At 44.4% G+C, this 21,831-nt stretch overlaps 1 protein-coding gene across 3 annotated transcripts; it reads left to right on the plus strand.

Moving 5' to 3' along the window:
- The first annotated feature begins 6,545 nt into the window (after positions 1–6,545).
- Positions 6,546–21,713, plus strand: LOC101563702 (HLA class II histocompatibility antigen, DRB1-1 beta chain-like). 3 transcript variants are annotated; one of them, XM_023721215.1, is made up of 6 exons: positions 6,546–6,702; positions 15,777–16,046; positions 18,906–19,187; positions 19,839–19,949; positions 20,812–20,835; positions 21,123–21,713. In XM_023721215.1, exons 1-6 carry the CDS (start codon positions 6,603–6,605, stop codon positions 21,134–21,136), a joined length of 801 nt encoding a protein of 266 aa, XP_023576983.1. In that variant the 5' UTR covers positions 6,546–6,602; the 3' UTR covers positions 21,137–21,713. The 3 variants fall into 3 exon arrangements, with proteins under 3 accessions (XP_023576983.1, XP_023576989.1, XP_023576979.1); XM_023721221.1 differs by lacking the exon at positions 19,839–19,949; XM_023721211.1 differs by lacking the exons at positions 20,812–20,835; positions 21,123–21,713 and adding an exon at positions 20,067–20,217.
- Positions 21,714–21,831: the final 118 nt, after the last annotated feature.

Consider the following 21,831-nt stretch of genomic DNA (forward strand, 5'->3'; position numbering starts at 1 on the left):
CAAAATGTTGGCTGTCCTTGAAGCCCTTCTTTTTTTTCTGAAAAAAAAATTAGCATATTTTATTTTATTTTTAAAAATTTTTAGCATATTTTTTGTTTTATTTCTTTTTTCCATAATTTTATTGAGAAATAAATACAATGAGACAGTTTCAAATCAAATTGGTAGAAGAGTTTCAATAATTAACACATTGCATACCACCTTCCTAGTGGTTGTTTGTTGTACAAGATGCAGAAATGATAGCCAATTTATAAACACAATTAGAACAAATCCCTCTATTCCTTGAATTAAGAGAATGTAGCTATATATCTATCCTAACTATTTTAAATACACAGATACAAAATGGACATTCGTCTATATCCTCTTTTTTGTTGATTTCCATCATTTAAATATTATAGGTGTGTGAACTCAGCAAAATATTCCAAAATAGTCCAGTAGTCCATAATAGTATTGGGTCTTCCTCTTGACTGGCAATGTCAGAAGTTGTTGACCTGAGTCCCCTACAGCCCAACATTACAACATGGCTTTATTGCTTGTACTTCGTTTTTATACTTTCCTGCTGGATGGTTAAGACCAAGATAAAGCAAGACCTATGCAACAAGAGTTGTAGCTTTTGGATCTGATAAGGTCAATGATAAGGTCCCCTCAGGCTTTATCCTGAGATCCTGTACCTCGAATTGTAGAATAGTGTCAGCCATGTGGATGAGTCACAGCCATTGTTTGGCCAGTGTGCTCTCTGTGAAAGTCTGAGAGAATGTTTTTTTCCATGTGACTCTCCTTAAGCACACTTTACATCATCGATCACTTTCCTCTTTTATGGGGCCTTCTTTTTCTCTAATTTTTGGCCTGCAAACTTAGTTTGTTAACCCTCCAGCAGAGAAGCTTATTATTATTAGCCTACAACAGAGGCAGTTGAGCTTAACCTCACTATCTGTCTGAATATCAAACATCTTAGGCATCACATGGAACAGGTATTTTCCATCAAGTATTGATATGTTAAACTTTAAGTCCCTACAGAATATGAAGAAAAAAATTTAAAAATGAAAAACCATTTTAAAAGATATGAATAAACAATTATATGTTTTTACACAGAAGTTTAGAGATCTAAGCATATACAGCATTGTAGCAGGACAGTCCTGTGACATTTTTTTTTCTTGTCTCTTGTTTTCATTTATTACCCTTTTTTTAAACAAACATTTACTGAGACAGTATGGCAGTAATTGGTATTTCACGACAAATAGTACGTATTTGAAATATCACAGTATCTTTATAGGATAATTTCAGGTCAGGAGTTGTGATTCTCCTGCCTTTCCTTTGTTTTCCAGGATTGCATTTATTACTCGGGGTCTCTTCTGGTTCCAAATGAATCCAAGGAAAGTTTTCTCTAGCTCTGTGAGGTATAATAATGGTATTTTAATCAGGATTGCATTGAATTTGTATAACAATTTTGGGAATATGGCCATTTTCACAATGTTGGTTCTTCATATCCAGGAGCATAAAATATCTTTCCATTTTCTCAAATCCTCTTCAATCTCTTTTCCCACAGTACAATAATTTTAACTGTATCAATATTTTACTTCCTTTGTGAGATTGATTCCTAAGTAATTCATTTTGGGGGGATGTTATTGTGAAAGGTGTAGTTTCCATAATTTCTCTCTCAGTGTTCATCTTTATGTACAAAAATGCTCCTGATTTTGGGGTTGACTTTGTATCCTGCTGCACTGCTGAATTTGGTGATTAAACTTACCAGACTCTTGGTGGAGTTTTTGGGGTCCTTTGTGTAGAGTATCATCTCATCTGCAAATAATAATTTCACTTCTTTTCCAATCCTTATTCTTTTTATTTCTCTCTTTTCTAATTGCTCTGGCTAATGTTTCCAGAACTATATTGAGTAGGAGTGGAAAAGTGGACATCCTTGTCTTGTTCCTGATTTTAAAGTGAAGACCTTCAGTTTTTGCCCATTTAGTCTGATGCTGGCTGCTGGTTTCTCATCGATGGCTTTCATCAAGTTGGGATATACATCATCTACTCCAATTCACTGTAGGGTTTTTATTATGAGTGAATGTTGCACTTTGTCAAAAGCTTTTTCTGCATCTATTGAAATGATCATGTGGTTTTTGTTCTGGGCTCTGTTGATGTGGTGTATCACATTTGTGTATGTTGGACCATTTCTGCATTCCAGAGATGAGTCCCACTTGGTTGTGATGTATAATCTTCTTGATGGTTTGCTCTATTCTGTTTGTTAGTATTTTATTGAGGATTTTTGCATCTATACTTATTAGAGAAACTGGCCTCTACTCTTTTTAGTTGGATCTTTCTCTGGTTTTGGAGTCAGAGTAAATTTGCCTCCAGGAATGAGTTCAGGACAATTACTTCCTTTCCAATTTCATTGAAGAGTTTGAGAAAAGTTGACACTAAATCCTCTCCACATTTCTTGTAGAATTATGCTGTGAATTCCTCAGTACCTGGGCTTTTCTTTGTTCATAGGTTATTTTTATTACTTTTTCAATTTCTTTTCTGTTACTGGGTTATTCAGAGTTTGTGTCTTCCTGACTTAGGTTTGGTATTTCATATGAAACTAAGAAAATGTCATATACTTTGTACTATCCATCCATGAGAGTAAAGATTTTGGAAGTTGTTATTGGTGATCTTTCTGAATATCGATCTCCCCCTTTTCTTTCCTTATTGCATAAATTTATGTTTTTTCTTTCCTTTTTTAATGAGGTTGGCTAGGAGTTTATCTAATTTATTTATTGTTGCAAAGAATCAACTCTTTGATTCATTTATTCTTTGTATTGTTTTCTTTGTCTCAATTGCATTAATTTCTTCTCTAATCTTTATAATTTCCTGCCTTCTTTGGATTTTGGGCTTGACTTGTTCTTCTTTTTCTAGGCGCTTGGTGTTCAGCTTAAGATCATTTATTTGGGACTGTTCTGTACAGGGTCTCACTATGCAACGGCTAGGTCTTGCAATGATCCTCCTGTTTTAGCCACCCCAGTGCTGGGATTACAGGCATGCGCTACCATGCCCAGACTTACTTGCTGGCTCAGCGAGCCTCAAGGCTGGGGCAGGCATGACATGCGGGACCAAGAACTGAGTGCTGGGCCCTACGCTTTCCAAAGCAGGTGCTTACTCTGGTGAGCTATCTCACCAGCCCTCCTATTCCATGCTTTAGTATTATTGCTGGCTCGTGTTCATGCCGTATAATGTACATTTTATTTAGGTTATTGGGTTGTTGAACATGGCACACTAATTTTCCTCACTTCCCTTTGGCTCTCCCAATTCCTTCACTGTCAGAGAGATTTACACCTTTCTTTCCTGCTCTTCATCCTTTATTATAAACTTAACTAATACGTTGCTTTACTCAAATGAGAGATACCATAGCATTTTTCAGCTTCTGTATTGGATTTATTTCCCTGAAATTATATTTTTCAGGTGCATGCAGTTTCCTAATGTCTTAAATTTACTCTTCTTTGGTTGCGCATTGGTTCCTGCACCATTTCCCAGCCCAGTGAGAAAGCCGGGGACCTGCCAGAAACTGCCCTGCTGTCTGGCTGCACACCCGGGGCCATGCTCTGTGCCCCGCCCAGAGAGGAAGGCTGTGACCTGCTGGAGTCCCACCTGCCCCTTAACACGCACCAAGGCCTGCCCTGCCCCAGCCCAGGAGGCAGCCAGGACCCACAGGAAAACGTTCAGTTTGCCTACAGGTGACGCATTTTCTGCACACATTCATCCACGGATGTGTGCTAAGACTGATCCTGTAACTTGACAGTTATGAACTCCACCTGCTATTTGTATAAATACATTTTGTTGTGTTTTGTTTTGTGTTTCATTTAGTTTTCTTGGATCTTGCTAAGTATGGAATTGCCAAGTATAATGAGAAATAGTTAACTGTCTAGGTAAGAAGTCGTTGTTCTCCAAAGAATATTTAATGCTGTACACTCTCATTAGAAAACACATCATGGTATAGAAAAACCTGCTCTACACAAAATATTTACAATAGTGATCATAGTATTAGACACAATTTATGTCAATGTCATACTTACTTCTATAGTTTCCATATTTTACCTTAGAGAGTGATTTGGTGAAAGAAATGACTTTGGAATACATTTTGCTAACAATTTCAAACTATCTTAAATAATTCTCTGATGCTTAGGGTTCTTTATGGCCACGATTGTAGCAGTGTATTTAATCAACAATGAATAATGCAAGGGCCTGAGTTCAATACCCGGTTCCGCAAAAAATAAATAAATAAATAAAATGGAAAAAAAAAAAACAATGAATGAAGAAATACCAAAAGTTTTTATTAAAATAATACATGCTGTGTTACAGCATTTTATCAAGTTGGACTCTTATTGTTATATATATTTTTTCCAAAAGCTATTTGGGAAATATATTTCCCTTATAAAATTATGTATCAGAATATTTATTTACAAAAATGAGTAACACTTTGTCAAAAGAATGCAATGGGGAAAGAGGCTTTAGAGGCAGAGCGAGGGAGGCGGGTGGCAAGTGCTCCCAAGTGCTGGGATTACAGGCGTGTGCTGCCACGGCAGGCTTAGAGCAATTTAGAACAAGAGTAAAATGTCTGCTATTATTTGATGTACTTTAATGATTTGGCTGCAGTGTGGCTATTACCCTGACGCTAGAACTATCGAGGCACGTAGCGAACGACTGCTTACCAGAGCTGCAGTGCAGTGTGAGTCGATGGAGGCACCCGTTTGTGGAACGAGCCATTCTGAATCTACACTTGGCATCCACATCAACACAAGGCGCAATAATTACTTTACATTAAGTTACATTTCAAAAAGTATGTTCTTATAATGGGATGCAATCAATATTTTTTAAAGCCTGCTCTATTTCTTGATCATTCTGTAACATATTTGTAGAAAAGTGTTATATCTTTGCTAACTTAAATAAAACACAGAGTGATAAAAAAGGATGTATTGCTATTAAGATGTGGAAATCATAGTGGGATCCAGAATTACAACTGTGAATGAAAACTTTCCTTCTTTCTTTTCTCAATTTTTTTCTCTCTCCCTCCACCCTGTTCCTCTTCCTCCTCCTCCTCTTTGTCCTCTTCCTTCTCTTCTTCTTCTGTTCTTCTTTTTTTTTTTTTTCCTCTTCAAAGTACTGTTTTGAACCCAGGTTGTTAGTAGTAAGCTGAATTCCCAGAATTTTAAATTTTGTTGTCTTTTTGAGACAGGGCCTCATCGTTAAACTGCCCAGCCTGAGCAGTCGCCGGGCTATTGTTCCAGAGTGGAATCCTTTTCTGATATTTTAAATGTATTTTTATCTTAGCAGTTACTCAGCCATGCTGTTGGGTTAAATCCCTCTGTGAAGAAACATCAAAGACCACATAGATGGACACTCCCTGCGTGTGAGTGTTCTGGCTCTAGCACTAAAATCAGTAAAAGCACCAGGAGACAAACTTATAAAACCTTTTTCTTAAAGTTAACTGATTCACTAAGATTCAGGTTCTGTTAGTGTATCAGAAACGCCCCTCGAGGGCCGGCCAAGTATCTCAGCAGAGTAAAGTGTCTGCAAGCAGGCGCGGGGGCCGGGGGTTCGAGCCCCAGGCCTGCCATGCCGGCCCCGACCCCGAGCCATGCTGAGATGACAATTGAGACTGGGCGTGGTGGTGCAGGCCTGTAATCCCGGCTCTTGGAAGGCTGTGAACGGGCGGATCACTACGAGTCTGATCTACTAGTAAGACGCTGAACACCCTGTGGACCCTTCCCTAAAAAATACAGAAAGAGAGAAGAAATGTCCCTCATTCGGCACCTTTATTTCTGTCATTTTATCGCTTACCAGGGGATACGGCTCCTTGAGGTGCCCAGCGAGGCACACTTTCCAGGGCACAAGTACCTGAACGATCCCAGCGCCTTCACTGCGACTGTGAGGGGCTGAACGCTCCCCCACGGCCAAGAGCCCTGCACTGTGGCGCAGCGAGGGTCACACGGAACGCCTGCAGCTTTCGGTCACCTTCACTCTGCTTACTCTGGAACACCTTCAGACATCGGGACGTTCAGCTAGCTCTGCCTTCAAGGGCAGGGGGGATGGGGCCACAAAGTGCGACCTTCTGGGTGCACTACTGTCCGGCACAGACAGAGCTGGTTCACCATCGTGATCCAATGAAAGTATTTCAGAAGTGATTGGGCCAGACCTTTACCACAGCACTCAGGAGATTTCTGCAGGCAGAGTACCATGAATTTGAGATCAGCCTGGGACATATAGGACCTCAAAGCCAGCCAGAACTACATATTGAGACCCTGTCTCACCTGTACCCCACCAAAAGCAAGAAAGAAAAACTTTAATTGAAACAATCTTTTGTTGTTGTTGTTGTTGTTTTTGGAAACAATCCTTGTAATTAAGAAATTTCCGTTTCAAAAGAAGGTCTGCATATTCGCTCTCTGACCAGCAACTGATGATGCAGTTCATCTCTGATGCTGATTGGTTCTTCAACACTGCGCTTGTTTCAATGCAACATGAGACACAGGAATTCCTCAGTTCTTACCATTTGGGTGTAAGCAGACAGGAGAGACGTTTCTCACTAAGCGAGGCTCATCTGCTTCACTCTGACGCAGTCCTGTCTTGTCTCCAGGATGCAGCGCCTGTGGCTCCCCGGAGGCTCCTGCGTGGCAGCCCTGACAGTGACCCTGATGGTGCTGAGTCCTCCCCTGACTTCGACCAGGGACACGCGACGTGAGTGCGCAGCTTAGCTGGTGAGGTGCCGAGGCTGGAGATAGGGAGGAGCGAGCTGTCTCCTTTTTCCAGGCCGTCTTTCTTAAACATCTGTGACATTTTCTTTGGCGAGTTTCTATCTGCATCACACGGGTTCTTTTCCACCAGAAGGAGCCTGTGTGTCTCCTTCTGATGAGGCCTGTGTGCAAAGACCCTGCACGGAAGCCCTTTCTTTTAAAGTCTTCTCCTGGGGCCAGGGAGATGGCTCAGTGGAATAAGCGCTTCCCTGGCAAGCGCAAGGACCTGAGTTCAATCCCCGGTTCTGGAAAAAAATAAATAAATAAAATAAAGCCCTCTCCAGTAAAACTCCAGTCTCCAGTCACGTTTTCTCATGGCCTGAGAGAAGGTAGAAATGACAATGCGAAGCTAGTGACTTCAGAATATCGTACTTCTCTATATTGGGCTGCTTTATGTAGAAGAGGGAGGGATTTCTCTTTAAAAATAGAAGTTCAAATCTATAATTCTGTTCTGTTTTATGAACATCATTCTGTTTTCTTTTTTAGTAAAAAAGTCAAATTTTCAACTTGGTCAGGGGGCTGCTCCTGTAAGCGCGGGGATGCCCCGAGCCCCGACCCCCACAGTCTTCTCTGTGCGCTCTGCACTCCAGGGGCTGCGCCCGTCTCTGTGTTGGAAGCTTAAAATGAGGGCTGGGCTCAGTGCCCGTTCTTTCTCCTCTTTGTAACACCCTGCAGTGGCGTCAGAGGCTCTTTGTACTTGAAATGCCCCGTGCTCAGCATTCCCTGTGTTGAGCATCTGGAGCGCGTTTGGCCCCTTCGAGCACAGGTCTGGGCCCCTGTCATAGGTCAGTGTTCATTTTACTAGTATGTTTGGAAACTTCCAGTACTATCAGCTTCTCCTCACGACCTGCAGGCTCTGACTTAAGCCCTCAAAATTGGTCTGAACTGGCTTGAATGAAATGTATGGGAATATATATTTAAATAATCATCAAACTGTTAGCATCTTTTTGTGCTTCCAAGTCTATGCAATTGCAAGAGTACAGAGAGAATGTGAAGACGGATACCATTTTACGGACTTAGCGCCAAAGAGCAAGGAAAGGAAACTCGTTGGCCCAGTGGGGTCTCCACCCAAATTTCATAGGTTGTTTCCATTGTGCTTTCTCTTTTTCTTCACAAGGCATCGTGAGGTCCAGCCTCCTCCCCGTCCTTCCATTCCTTTCACCAGCGATGCCTTTGCCTTTCCTGAAAGTCTTTCATTTTCCCCCAGAGCTCATGCTCTATAAGAGATCCACTAAAGACAGTAAAATGTAACAAAAGTGTCCCTCTTGCTCTTCAGATGGCCTCTCTGTACACTTGTGAACACCTGTAATAAGACGAACTTGCAAAGAGGAAGTTTGTCACAGGAAGTGGGAAAGATGTGCTGCGTCATCAGAACAAAACGGGGGCGCGTGAGTCCCTTTCTCCTCTCTACATCTTTCCAGTGATAAATTTAACAGAATACTAGTTGTTTCCTTTAGGTCACAGATAATTTCCTGGTTAACGTTTATATTGTGGAGTTTGTTGTAGAATCAGAGGGTTTCATGTGACTAAGACATAAAAGGTCTCTACGCACAGGGCTCTCCCAGTGTCCAGGAAGAAAGACAGTCATGCAAGAAATATTTAAAAGCATAAAATTTCAGGAGCAGAATTTCTCTGTTGAAGAGATATTAGGGTGATGGACCCGAGAGAAAGAATTCACCAAACTTCATACTGTGTGTAAAGGACTCTCTCTGAGTAAGGGGCGTGTTGACAAGACTACAGTAAAGAGAATAAGCCAATCATAGGAGGACATACGACATGCATGTTTCCTGGCCACAAATACAGGGCAGGATGAAGTGCAGGAAGATCTGTGATGTGTGGGGACAGAAAGAACGCAAGTGGCTGAAGTGCAGGGAACGGGCAGTGAGGCTGGGGTTGCCGAAGGTGAGGGCAGTTGCAGAAAAGATCACCACATCATTAAGTGAGGCCATGACAGTCAGGGTAAGACATGGGACTCTGTCTAGATACGAAAATCTTCAGCACTGCAAGGAAAGCCAATGTATAATCAGTTTTATAAAATAATTGCAGCTTCTCTGTGGAGATTGGATTGTGATTTACTACAGGGCCAAAGAGAATATTTAGGAACATTAAATTGATAATATGTATGTAGTATATCTATTTTGTGATCAGGATTAGAAAGTCATTCCTATTACAATTATCAATAAATCTATGAGAAATATGCAATGATTAAGTCCAAATTACTATTTTTATATTTTAACCATAAGTTCTAGTTTAACTTTTACCATCAATGTGTGCTATGGTTTGTGCCTAGTTGTCCCCCAAAGCCTAATACAGTCATGGGGTGGAATCTAGAGTTTGTGATTAATTCATGATCCCGTGCTGGGATTATGAGTCTGAGTATTGCTCGGATTATGGTGTAAGTGCTCCTGGGATTATGGGTGTGAGTGTTACACCTGGCCTGGGGAGAACAGCCTGAATGCAGCACAAGGGAGACCGACTTGCTCTCTGTAGCTTTTCTGGCTGTTACTCCTCCCATTTGCTCTCTTGTTTTTTGCGACCACCATGAACAGCTGCCCTCTGCCACATGCCACTCTGCCATGGAGCAAGCTGAGTATGAACTGAAACTTCCACTTACTGTGAGCTAAACAAACCTTCTCTTCCCTGATTTTGAGTGTTGAGTATTTGTCCCAGCAACAAGAGAAGAGTAACTGAGAAAATATGAAAGTGAACTGTGTAAATAATTATACCAGCATATTTTAATTTTTTTTTAAATTTGTATGTGTGCTACAGCATCTCACTATGCAGCTCAGACTCATAGTGATCCTCCTGTTTCAGCCTCCCTAGCACTGAGAAGAAACCATAGAATCCTCCAGCTTTGCATCTTGGTGATAACCACCTTTTTGCCCACCAGATGATTCTGGCTTGCATTCCAAATCCTATCTAGTAAAGTCCTGGAAACAGCAGTTGGTTGAGCACCTGGCTCCAGGCCTTGAGGATACCTGGACTATTTCTTTATATATCTATATCTATATCTATATCTATATCTATATCTATATCTGTATCTGTATCTGTATCTGTATCTGTATCTGTATCTATATCTATATCTATATTGATATCAATATCTATATTGGACCTCCAGTCCTAGCTTTTTAAAGAATCTCCACACTGATTTCCGTAGTGATGTTACCAGTCTGCACTCCCACCAACAGTGGAGAAGGGCTCCTTCTCATCCACAGCCCCTCCAGCGTTTGTTACTAGATGACTTCTTGATGTTACCCATGCTTCTGGGGCAGGATGGAATCTGTGTTGTTTTGATTTGCATTTCTCAAATGACCAATGATGCTGAATTTTTTTAAGTGAAATTTAGATATAAGGATGAAAGTCCATTGGTGGTAGAAGTGGACATAATAGGAAAGCACAAGAGCGATTCAGCTTTCTTGTGATTCTCAAATCTTGGCTCTTAACTCCACCAGTGAATATTGGCCACATGGCATTAAAAATATTGGTAAAGTTTCTGATGTTTGTATGTACCTGTATATTTCTTAGCATTGGAAAAACCTAGAAGAAATTCTACTTTCAAATCATAAATTCATTTAGCATTTTTCTTTGAAAACTTCCACGTGACTCTATGCTCTGTGTGGCCTATCATGGGCGGGTGTGAAGCTTTGGAGCCATTCTACTTCCTTGGTTAGTGTTGCTAGGATACAGGATAGTTGATTAAACTGAAAATTTAAATGCAAAGAAGTGCTTTAAGTAAATGGCCTACGTTTTTGTTTCCCTGGTATAGCAACCCCAAATGGGACGTAGCTGTTGTTGGACAGCATGACCATGGATGAACAGCACTAAGCACAGGGGGAATAGGCAAGTGACATGGATTAGTGACTGCACAGTTTATTTCTTCTTGTTTGTCAAGGTATCTAGAGTATGTGTGATCAATAAGAGAGAACGTTTCTGATTTTGAATCCACCCCACTGCCATCATTTCTCTAGGGCAAGGGGAGTTTTGATTTAGGATCTTCTCCCTTTGTCTAAATTGTGTGTAGGAGGAGATAGCCAAGGCCAATAAATGGCTGCCTGTTGAAAGTCAGAGACAGGGAGCTGGAGCGCAGGTGGGTTATGACCAGTGAATAGGGATGAAACGGGCCACTGGAGGGTCACCATCCAGGGGAGTGATCTCAAGGGGATCACTCCTGATGGCCTGGTGACTGACTGACAGGGCAAAGAAGTCAGATAGATAACAAAGTTTCATGCTCTGAGTGCCTGATATGTGGCAATCGATATAGATTTCAGCTTGAATGTATATATGCACCAGCGTCATGTACTACATACGCGACAACGCAGCCACCACTCATTTGGAGTGTAGAAGGCAGACGCACCGGCCTTAGACACGAGTGCAGCCTGACACACAGGAGTCTGCTGAGGCAGGAGCCGGGAGCTCCGAGTCCTCCGGCGTGCGCTGGCGTCTTCGCTCTCACACTACGTAACTCTGCATTCATATACATACGAATGTATAATACATAATACATAGACACATAGTGTACAAAATACACATGCACATATAGATTCTACAGTGAAAAGAAAAGAAAATGGAAGAGCTGAAAAGTCCAACTATATCTTCACAAAGTAAAATTAGCAGAGCTCCCACACGGCTGATCTACTGACCAGATTTTGGGTTGGTTTGGGAGAACATAGGAAGATAATGTGTGATGGGGATTTAACCTATGTGAACTGGTTCTAGCCATTTCAAAAAGATAGAGGTATAAAATATAGGTGGCTAATAATATTGAGAGTTTCCAAGGAATTGAAATGACTGGAAAAAATAGACTAGCTTGAGGAACATTGAAATTGCTGTGATCTTTCACTAAGACTTCCGTGGTTTCCGTAACACAGACAGAAAACGTAGACATTTTTATTCAGCATGTTTTTTCATATAGGGTATGAAGTGATAAAATGTTAGCATACCATACCTAGATTTCCCAATTTTTAAAACCTGCTCAATTTGTCATGAAATACATGATTGTGGACAAGACATTCAAGCCCTCCATTCTGTAAGTGCTTTCACCGTAAGGATGATCACGTCAGCCTTCTTGAGGTGTCTGGGGGTTGGGTACTCGGCGTTCTGCAGCCTTAGGAGTTGTGCCCACCACGCGGTATAGCTTAGCTGTCATCACCTTGCACCTCGGTTATACGTGAAGTCCGCAGCCTCACCCCCTCTCTTCTCCTCTTACCTTCCTATTTATTAAAATCATCCTCTATCTTGTCATCAGTGATGTCTCAGATACAGCAGTGCCTCAATTCACTCAATTCTTTCCACTGTTCTTATGGTGGTCACAAACCTACTTGGATGAGAACTGACACAAATCCAGTGGTTAGGTTCAAGGCTGACCTCATGGGGACTTTCAATTCAGTTCTCATCGAACTTGGTTTGCAACCACGATCACAGAAACACTTGAGTTCATGAACCAATAGAAACTGCATTTCTGAATCTGTGGAGGAAATAAGGATTTGGGAATTACAAGAAATTCCACTTTCAAATCCCAAGTCCACTTAACATTTATTCTTTGAAAAGTTCCACAAGAACAGTGCCTTATGGAAATAAGGAGTTTTGGAATTGATTTTGGAATTAATACTGCATTTCCATTTTAAAGATAGAACATTTTCAATAGGATATAAGGTAGTAACTTGTAATTAAAAACTCTATTTCTACCAACCAAACTATGGATACCTACGTTTATGGTATAAAGAAAGAAATAGTATTCTAATAAATTTGCACAATAACAAAATAGTAAAAGAAGTGTTGGAATGAATATGGAATAAATCCTAGTGCATCGTGTCTTAATGGAGCTATTTGGCAGTAGCTGACATTAACCTAAACAGTGTCATGTTAACGCTAGATCGTGCGTGATACATTTCACTGTCAGAAGCCCTCAGGAACCTAACCAGGTAGGATCCATATTTTTCCCGCTCCCATGTTGAGCTGGGCACCGTGTGATTTCAGCGATTGACATTCATAGCAGATGAAGCTCCGCGTCATTATTTATCGTTACTCGCGATTTGTCAGCGCTCACTCTGGGACCCCTCCGGAGGCTACAGCGATCCCTGGCTGCACATTGTTCTAACCTACCGGTGAACCGATCCCTTCTTCTCACAAAACCACCTGTGAGAATCTTCCCCTGTGCGCTCGCAGTGTCCCTGCCTCCCTCCTTGCGGCGCTCAGCTGCACGTCTGACGGGCTGTGACAGCCAGTGCTCACTATCTTTCAACAGACTTATTTATATTTCATCTGACAAGCTTTTACTGTGCGTTGAAACTCATGTGATTGTACTCCAACTAGTGGCAGGACGGTTTGCTCAGTCTCTCTCCACTAGCTCATTTGTAAACACCAGCATGAGTCTGTAACAAACGTTTGTTAAGGTTGATTGATTAATGATTTGCCTTAGGATAACATCTAGCAACTGCTTTCTCAGAGAGCTATGGTTTCTCGGGCTTCTACAAATGGCAGTAGACAGCGAATTGGAAATCTCCACACGTCTGCTTTCCGGGGCGGGTTTCTTTGGTCCTGAGCGTTCACCACAGGTGTGTGCTGGGGAGAGCAAACCTCACTTCTCGCCAGTAATCGAGGGGCGTGCCTTGTGGGCCACTCCACCAGGACGAGGACATTTAGTTTCTCCCAGCCTAACTTGCTTGCAGGGAATTTAAGCCATACAGAATGGAATTGAGGTAGTCAGGAAATATATCGACTATTATCTACATTTTCTTTCGTGAAAAATTCACAAGTGAAGTTCACTTTTCCAGACATGCTCCAGCTTGGATTTTTGTTTTCAGTTGCTATTCCTTTCGTTTTCGCTTCATGGATTTTTGAGATGGTTCACACCAGTGATCTCCCCCAGGGGGAGCGGCACACCTGACTCCCCACCTCCTGACACTGGGCACTGGCGGGGACATTGGGGGACTGTCCCATCCAAAACATCAGGAGTCCTATTGATGCTCATTATGCTGTTTCTAAAACTTCTGGAGTCATTTGCTATGCAAGATTCTCCATTTTCAGTCCACTTCATCGTGCTTTAGTTCAGCTTTTTAATTAGAAAACAACAAAGAAGTTAATTTTGGCTGTTTTAGAAGCCTGCCCCTGTCCTCTTGAATCCATTCAGTCAATGCAAGTTTAAGATCTTCACCTTTTCTCTTCGAGCCTTTGCAACATTTCTTCACAGTTCTTGAGTTATAAATCGTCACTAACTGTTAATTCTGAAAAGCCTGTCTTTGTGCGTATCATAGGTGAGGTTGTCGCTGCCCTTTGGGTGTGGAGTAGTCTCTAAAAGTCCAGGTGGTGAAGGCCTTCTGCTTGGTAGAAACTTGAAGGCGGGCCTCCTGGAGGCTTTAGGCCCTGGAAGGGGAGCTCTCGGGGGGGCGGCGGGAGGCCAGGCTGTTCTCTTTCCTTCATGTCGCAGTCACGAGATGAACAGTATGCTCTCGGCGTGCCCCCGGCCATGCTACACGGCTCCGCAGGCACAAGAGCAAGCCTGCCTGGGGACCGAAACATCCCTGCCGTGAGCCGCAATCTGTCTTCTTTATAAGTCGGTTGTCTCAGTTTTGTGAGAGTGATAGAAAACTAACAAAATTGGCATAGACATGTTTCCATAATGTGCTCTATACATTTGCCATGATTCCATATTCTTTACTATTTATAATGCCATATGGTTGGCTATATTTGGTCCTGTTCACTAGGGCATTTTAAAATCTCCTTTTGACTTTTTCTCAATACAATTAAATATGGAGTCAAAAATAATAGACATGAAAAAAAAATAATAATAGACATGCAGGTGCCAATCACCATTTCTATGCACACACACACACACACACACACACACACACACACACACACACACACGAACTGCAAGGTCTAATACAAAAACACTTTGAACTTTCAAAATATTACAGTTAAAGACACATTGCTATTAGCTCCTCTCAAAATGCTCCCACTTACTTCAAACACATCCATCCTATTGTTTTTGACACTTTCTGAGCAGTCTGGACGTGACTTTTGTGTCTTCCGGTGCAGTCCCCAGTCCCTAATCAGTTCACCTCCTCGGCTCTCATGGCCGGTCTGACTTTGGGGAAGAGCCAGCAGTCCCATGGCGCCCGACCTACTGAGCGGCCCACACCCTCCCATTCCTTAGAATCCAAACTCCTGCCCTGAGCTACAAGGCTGGTTCCACACGACATAAGTAGGACTCGACTTTAATCCTCTCCACCTTGTTCCAGGACTCTGCTGTCTTCTGATATCTTGATGAAGTTGATGGATTTTTGATCTCTTTGCACATGGTATCATTTTTGCTTTTTCTCCAAACATTGGCCTGGACCACACTGTGCTCAGGTTCATTGGAATTTGACTTTCCTGGCCCATCCCACAGTAATTCCAGAGTTCTCCCAGGCACCCTGCTGTCCTTGCCATCTCCTTGCTCTTCTCTGTGAAAATACACTTCTGCCACCCCCCATCCTGCGTAATTCCCCCGTTTGCCCAGTGTCCCTCCTGCTCCCTTCACAGTGTAAGCTCCCAGCTGTCTGCTTCTCTGCCCTGGTCTGCAGGGGCAGCACAGGCCTGGCGGGGTCAGCAGGAAGGAGCCTCTGCAGCCTGGAGGAGGGGGTCCCCAGCAGGCCAGAGTGAAGCTCTCTGGGGGGGGCAGGGAATGACATGGGTGGAGTCTCGGAGCAGCAGGAGGTGGGGGCAGGGTTGAGGGGGAATCAAGTCCAGCCCCAGAGCAAGGGAAGGGCCAGCAGGGAGGGACAGTATTGTTTTTTTTTATTTTTGAACCAGAATTGAGCTCAGGCCCTTGCGCTTGCCAGGCAAGTGCTTATTCTACTGAGCTCTCTCCCTGGCCCTGAGGGATAGTACTGGGGATGGGAAGAGAACAGCAGTACCCCAGCCCCCGTGGTTTCCTGCCCAGGGAAGGTGAAGGGTGAAGCCCTGGGCGCTGGTATTTGAGTGGCAGCAGTGTCCTCCCCTGAGGACACTAGTGAGCAGGTCACTCCTGTCCCACAGCGCATTTCTTGGAGTACATTAAATGGGAGTGTCACTTCTCCAATGGGACTGAGCATGTTCGGATGGTGGTCAGACACATCTACAACCAGGAGGAGTTCCTGCGCTATGACAGTGACCTGGGCAAGTTCCTGGCAGTGACTGAGCTAGGACAGCCGGAAGCCGAAGACTGGAACACCAAGAAGGACCTCCTGGAGCAGAGGCACTCCCAGCTGGACACCTTGTGCAGACACAACTACTGGGTTGGGGAGAGATTCACTGTACATCGGAGAGGTGAGTGGGGGGCCTGGACAGCCAGGGAGAAGGAGGGAGGGAGGGAGGGAAGGAGGGGAAAGGGGGAGAGAAGGAGGAAGGGAGGGAGGGAGGGGGATGGGGAGAGGAGGGGGAGAGAGAGAGGAAGGGGAAGAGAAACAGCAGAGGGAGGGAGAGGAGGGGGGGGAAGGAGGGGAAAGGGAGAGAGACAGAGGAAGGAAGGGGGGAGAAAACTGGGGGGAGGATAGGGAGGTGAGAGGGGAAGGGGGAAGAGAGAGGAGACAGAGAGGGAGAGAGAGAGGGAGTGAGAGGGAGGAAAAGGGAGAGAGAGAGAGAGAGAGAGAGAGAGAGAGAGAGAGAGAGAGAGAGATTTCTTGTTTTGAATGTGTAGAATTATTAGCCAACCAAAGTTGTGAGGGACCATGTGAGAACGGATGGTCTTTGAGGAAGAGTACTATTTTGAGTGTGTCATTTTAAAAGAGACAGAGACAGACAGAGCACTGTGTGTGTTTCCTGTCCCTGAGGTTGACCCTAAACAGAGCAGGGGCAGGGCTGTGGGCACAGAAGGGGCTGGGGGAGGAGGGTTCTGGGAGTGGAGAAGGGGAGGGACTGTGCCCAGGCTGATGGGGAACGGAGCAGGGTTGGGGAAAGGCTGAGACTCAGAGCAGGGCACAGGAAACGTGGGCATCTTGGCTGTGCTGGGGGTGCAGGAGGACGGGGTCACGGCTGGAGGCCCAGGGGAGCCTGCTTCCACACTGCCTTTGGCTTGCAGCCTTCTTCCCGGTGAAGCCCAGGAGACACAAGTGCGAGGTGTGTGCACCACATTGCAGGGAGCAGAGGTGTCAGAGTAAGGTGGTGGGAGGACAGGGACAGGCACCCAGGGCCTTTTCTCAGGCTTCCTTTAGGCCTCAGTCTCCTGCTGTTCATGCCTGATTGGTTTGCCTGCCTGGTGCACACTCCTTCAGGTCCTGGGATCAAAGGCCTTTGATCCCAGTTGTGTTACTTAGCATGCTGATGTTGCTGCTTGTATAATCTAATACAATTGAGTTAGTTGTGTATTATGCCTTTCTCTGCTTGTAACCCAACCTGTGTCCCACTTGGTGAGTTTCCTTAAAATACTGATACGTTGAGTTCTTAGTATGTGGGAAGTTGTTTACTTAAACATAAAAATCTAAAAATGACTCCAGTCTGCTGTGTAAAATGGTGTGACATTTGCGTACAATTGATGCATGTGTTTCAGATCCTGTCTAGATTACTTCCAGGGCCATCACTGTACAGATACTATCTCTATAGCTGTTACATTGCTTAGGAGAATGTGACAAGAAAAGAGTGACTAGGGCAGTACTGAACTGGGGTTTTCCGTGCTCCACATGAGGGTGGATTTCCAACGGGAGCCCTCAGAGGCAGAGATCCACAGGTGCGCTACAACATTATGCTTCTCATTTCTAACTTCCCTTTTTCTAATTATAAGACTTTTGGGGCTGGCCAGATAGTTCAGCAGACTAAAGTAGTGAGACCCTGTAGACCCTGTACTAAATACATTAAAAATAGTAGACCCTTTTTGCACACTTATTAGCAAGTAAGATTACTAAAATTTATTTCACTTTTCTCTTAGATCCCAGTTTTCAAAGTGATTTTATGGATTCTTGATCCAGAAATGTTCCTGTTCACTTGCTATTTTATTCAGCATGTTTTCCACTTTCTGTTTATAATTCATTTTTTTGTTTAAAACTGTTCATGTTAAGAATTTAAACATTTTGGTTAGTAGAATATAGTGCCATGTTGCTGGTAATGATTACTTGCAGTGTGAGAGCTGTCATTTTCTGGTACCGTGAAAAGCTGTCCTTTGGAACGATGCCTCGAGTGAGGTGGGCGTCCTGAAGGGCTGTGTGCAGCAGGCACGGGGCACACGTGTGAGTAAGCTCCAGCAACTGTGTGGTCCACAAAGGTCAGTTCAGAAAATGAGACAGATTCGGCCTGGGGCTGCAGCCCAGCGGCATAAGCACCTGCCTGGCAAGAGCAAGGCCCAAATTTGATACCAGCTACTGAAAAAGAAAAAAAGACAGATACAACCTAGTAAAAGGGAAAGTGAGTTTAGTAAGGAAGTGGGTTCTTCTGGTGAGAGCAAGAGGGATCTTTCTCAAGGACTGATGCCCTCAACGCTTCCCTTCGGCTCAGGATTCCTGAATTATCAAGGACTCAGCTGTCTGCCTTAGAGGGCCACAGCTCTGTCCCTGCTCCCCAGGGTGCAGCCCTTCCTGGCCCCACAAGTGTGCGCTGTGGAGAGAGTGTTCCCAGGACTGCATGCTCCACCCCCCTCCTAGTCCCCTGCTCCTCCCCGCTTTCCATGGGGCTGCTACTCCGATTCGCACAGGGGAATAATAGACAGTGAAAACACATTGATGACACAGTGCTAGTTCATGCTTCACGTATTTCAGTTGCTTTAATGCTAACCTAACTCTACATGGTGAATTAGTAGTCTTACCCCAATATAGGTGAGAAAGTTGGGACACGAAGGAATGTAAACTGCTCTTTCAGGTTTAGCCAGGCAGAGGGGGGAGCCGAAGTGTGAACCTAGGCCATTCGATTCCCGAGATCACACTCTTAGCTAACACTCCATATGCTGTGGAAAGACTTGAAAACGTCATTGACTGGTGAAAGATCACGTCATGCCATGAAGAATGTGATATTTTTCCAACATTCTTATCTCTGTGCTCTTCTTACAAGGATTAACTTTCAGGCTCCTGACAGGCTCCTGGGAGGCCCAGGCAGATGTGAGCAGGCACACAAGGATGCGGGTCTGTTACTGGAGGGGTGCCGAGAGGCAGCCAGCCAAGAGCTGCTCGGCCTTCCTGACTGGCTTTCTCCCTCCCCCACCAGTTGAGCCCAAGGTGACCGTGTATCCCACAAAGACCCAGCCCCTGCCCCACCACAACCTCCTGGTCTGCTCAGTGAGTGGCTTCTACCCAGGCAGCATCCAAGTCAGATGGCTCCGGGATGGCCAGGAGGAGGAGGCTGGGGTGGTGTCCACAGGCCTGATCCAGAACGGAGACTGGACCTTCCAGACCCTGGTCATGCTGGAAGCTGTTCCTCAGAGCAGAGAGGTCTATGCCTGCCAGGTGGAGCACCCGAGCTGGAGCAGCCCTCTCACCGTGGAGTGGAGTGAGTGGGGAACCCCTGACCTCGCAAGGTCCCCTCTTGCTCCCAAGGAGGCTTCCCTTATCGCTGGGTGTCAGGTTTCTCCTTTCTCCTCTATTTTCTTATCTCCTTCAGGACACATGATAGAGGGAGCACTAGGAGAGCTTTACCACCCCTCTACCCCTTCGGCACCCAGTTATGCCTGTCATGCAAAAGAGAGTGTCTCTCCCTGTTCTGTACTTCCTCGTGCTATCCCTGGTCGTAGCCACCCGTTGGCCCAATTTCCAGGCCCTGTCTCTGTGCTGGCTCTGTGTTTTGGGGTCACTGCTCTGTGCTGTTCCTTGTGGTCTGGGAGGAGGAGCTCTGCAGGGTCCTCCTGACAGGAGGAGCATCCACCCTCAGCTCTGCCTCATGAGCTCTTCCGTCCTAGACAGCTACTCAGCCTCACTAGGCTCCAGGCATGCATCTGGGAATATTCAGGACTGGGAGATATCAGTGAATTCTGTGTATGAGCTCCACATTGACTTAATGTGACTTTTTAGATCTTTCCTCCCAAGAATGGTTAATTCTAGGCTTTTGAATCTTTCTTCTTAAAATTCTAAAATCAGGATCTCAGGGAGAGAACTTGGAATAAGGATTTAAAAAAGAGTCCCTAAACTTGGAGTCTTCCCTCAGGGGCCCAGTCTAGATCTTCGCAGAGCAAGACGCTGAGTGGAGTCGGAGGCTTCGTGCTGGGTCTGCTCTTCCTTGGGTCGGGACTGTTCATCTACTCCAGGAACCAGAAAGGTGAGAGGCCTCCTCACAGCTAAGATGCACCCTATGCTTTTCTGGGAAAGAAGGACTGTTTTCCTATGGTATTTCTTGGCATTTTTCTGTCCTTCTTAGAAACTTTTCTTCCCTCAGGTTACCTCCAATTTGCTGAGCATTCAGAAATCAATTCTTTATGGGTCCTTTGTTGAAACCCAGGTGCTGTGGGCTGCCGAGAGCAGGGCAGGGTGAGCAGCCCAGAGTTGCTGGTCGGAGGGCAGCGGGTGCAGAAGAGCCCGCGACAGGGGACTCGCCGGGCAGAGGCTTGCAGTCCCATTCTCTCCATCCCTGACCTGGTTGGCGGGGGCTGTGGTGCCAGAGAAATCTCAGGTGGTAGATCTGAAAATGGGGATGCTGTCTAAGAACAGACTGGCCTTGGTTTTTTTCTTTTTTTTTTCTTTTTTTTTTTTTTTTGGTTTGATTTTGCTTTGTAGTCTAAGACGTAGTGAGATGAAATTGAATATGTGAAATTAAATGTGCTGAAGTTTTCAACTCTCAGCCCTGAGGGACCTGTTGGCCCCTTATGCTGTGCTTTTTCTTTCAGTTAAGCTTTTGGTACATCTTAAAGACAAGATCACTTTCACTGTAGGGACTTTGTACCTCGACATAACTGACCTTGGTTTTCCTCCTCCTTCCCCATTGCCTAGCCCTCCCTCCAAGTCTCTTCCCCTCCTCGTTTACCAAAATGCTTTCTTTCCACTGTCCGCCGCCTCTTTTCTTTCCCTTTCTCCCTTTCCCATCCCCTGTCCTAGTCCCCTATCCCAGGGGAGCATTTCTTCCTTTTCCATAGTGTCACAAAGACACTAGACGATTAAGCCTCTGTTTCTCTTCTCCTTTCCAGAATACTCGGGAGTTCAGCCAACAGGTAATGTCCTCAAATCTTCTCTCACAGATTTTCCCTTCCTACAAGGGACTGTAGTGGGGTGAGACATGACACAGATACTGTGAAAGAGTCTTGGGTGCAGCCTTCTGGTCAGACAGCTGCGCTCAGCGTTGCTCCCCTTACGAAGCGCTGTGCCCTGAAGGAATATTGCCTCGGAGAGCTCAGGAGTGGTTTCTTCCCTTGCTGCAATGCTATCCTGAGAGGACCTCGGAGGAAAGAAGCTGCATTCAGAGCAAGGTCTGGAAACTCCACTGTCCCTGTCCCTGCAGGCCTCCTGAGCTGAAGAGATGGTGGCAGCCCTGAAGGAAGCACCTGTGTCCCTGCTGCTCGAAGTCATCGCCGCGCCATGAAAGACTTCCTACTTGGCTCTCGGTGTCCCACAGGGAGGGGCTCTCCTAGCAACCAGGACCTTACAGGGCACGTCCTCCCTAGAGCTGTGACACACTATCCTTCAGCCATGGGAACTGGGCCTGATTCCATGGGAAGAGAAGGCGCAACGTCAAAATATCTCTTTTGAAAGAAGAAATGATTAAAAGAGAATGAATCAGGGATAAGGAGATGAGAGTTTCTGACCCCATTATTCAGTTAGTATTTGTAGTTGATTTCCTCATCCAGGCCACTAGATCCCTAAAAAGAATTGTGAATGGCTTTGTGTCTTTTTCAAAAGACAGTCTGAGTAGTCAGCACCAGCCACTAGCTCAATATGGGAAACAAGAACAGTGACAAAGCGTTGCTTTGTGTTTAGAAGTAAATATGCGGGTATATGATTTTACAAAGAAAATACTATTTTCCAAGAAATTTTTAAAGGTGCATTACAACAAAAATCTAACTTTATAACATGCTATAACATATAGCATATTTATTTTTTTTTATTTTTCTTTCTTCAAAGTTTTATTGATAAACATATAGCAATGAGACAGTTTCAATTCAAATCGAAAGTACAGTTTCAACAAATAATACACTGCATATATTCTTCTT

This window comes from Octodon degus, unplaced genomic scaffold, assembly GCF_000260255.1.
Source record: "Octodon degus isolate 3935 unplaced genomic scaffold, OctDeg1.0 scaffold00005, whole genome shotgun sequence".
NCBI classification, from domain to species: domain Eukaryota; kingdom Metazoa; phylum Chordata; class Mammalia; order Rodentia; family Octodontidae; genus Octodon; species Octodon degus.

Bases quoted from the DNA above. Each gene is read 5' to 3' on its own strand.
- LOC101563702 (XM_023721211.1), top strand. From the start codon at position 6,603: ATGCAGCGCCTGTGGCTCCCCGGAGGCTCCTGCGTGGCAGCCCTGACA. The intron at 16,047-18,905 runs GTGAGTGGGGGG...CTCCCCCACCAG, and splicing joins ATTCACTGTACATCGGAGAG to TTGAGCCCAAGGTGACCGTG. The intron at 19,188-19,838 runs GTGAGTGGGGAA...GTCTTCCCTCAG, and splicing joins CCCTCTCACCGTGGAGTGGA to GGGCCCAGTCTAGATCTTCG.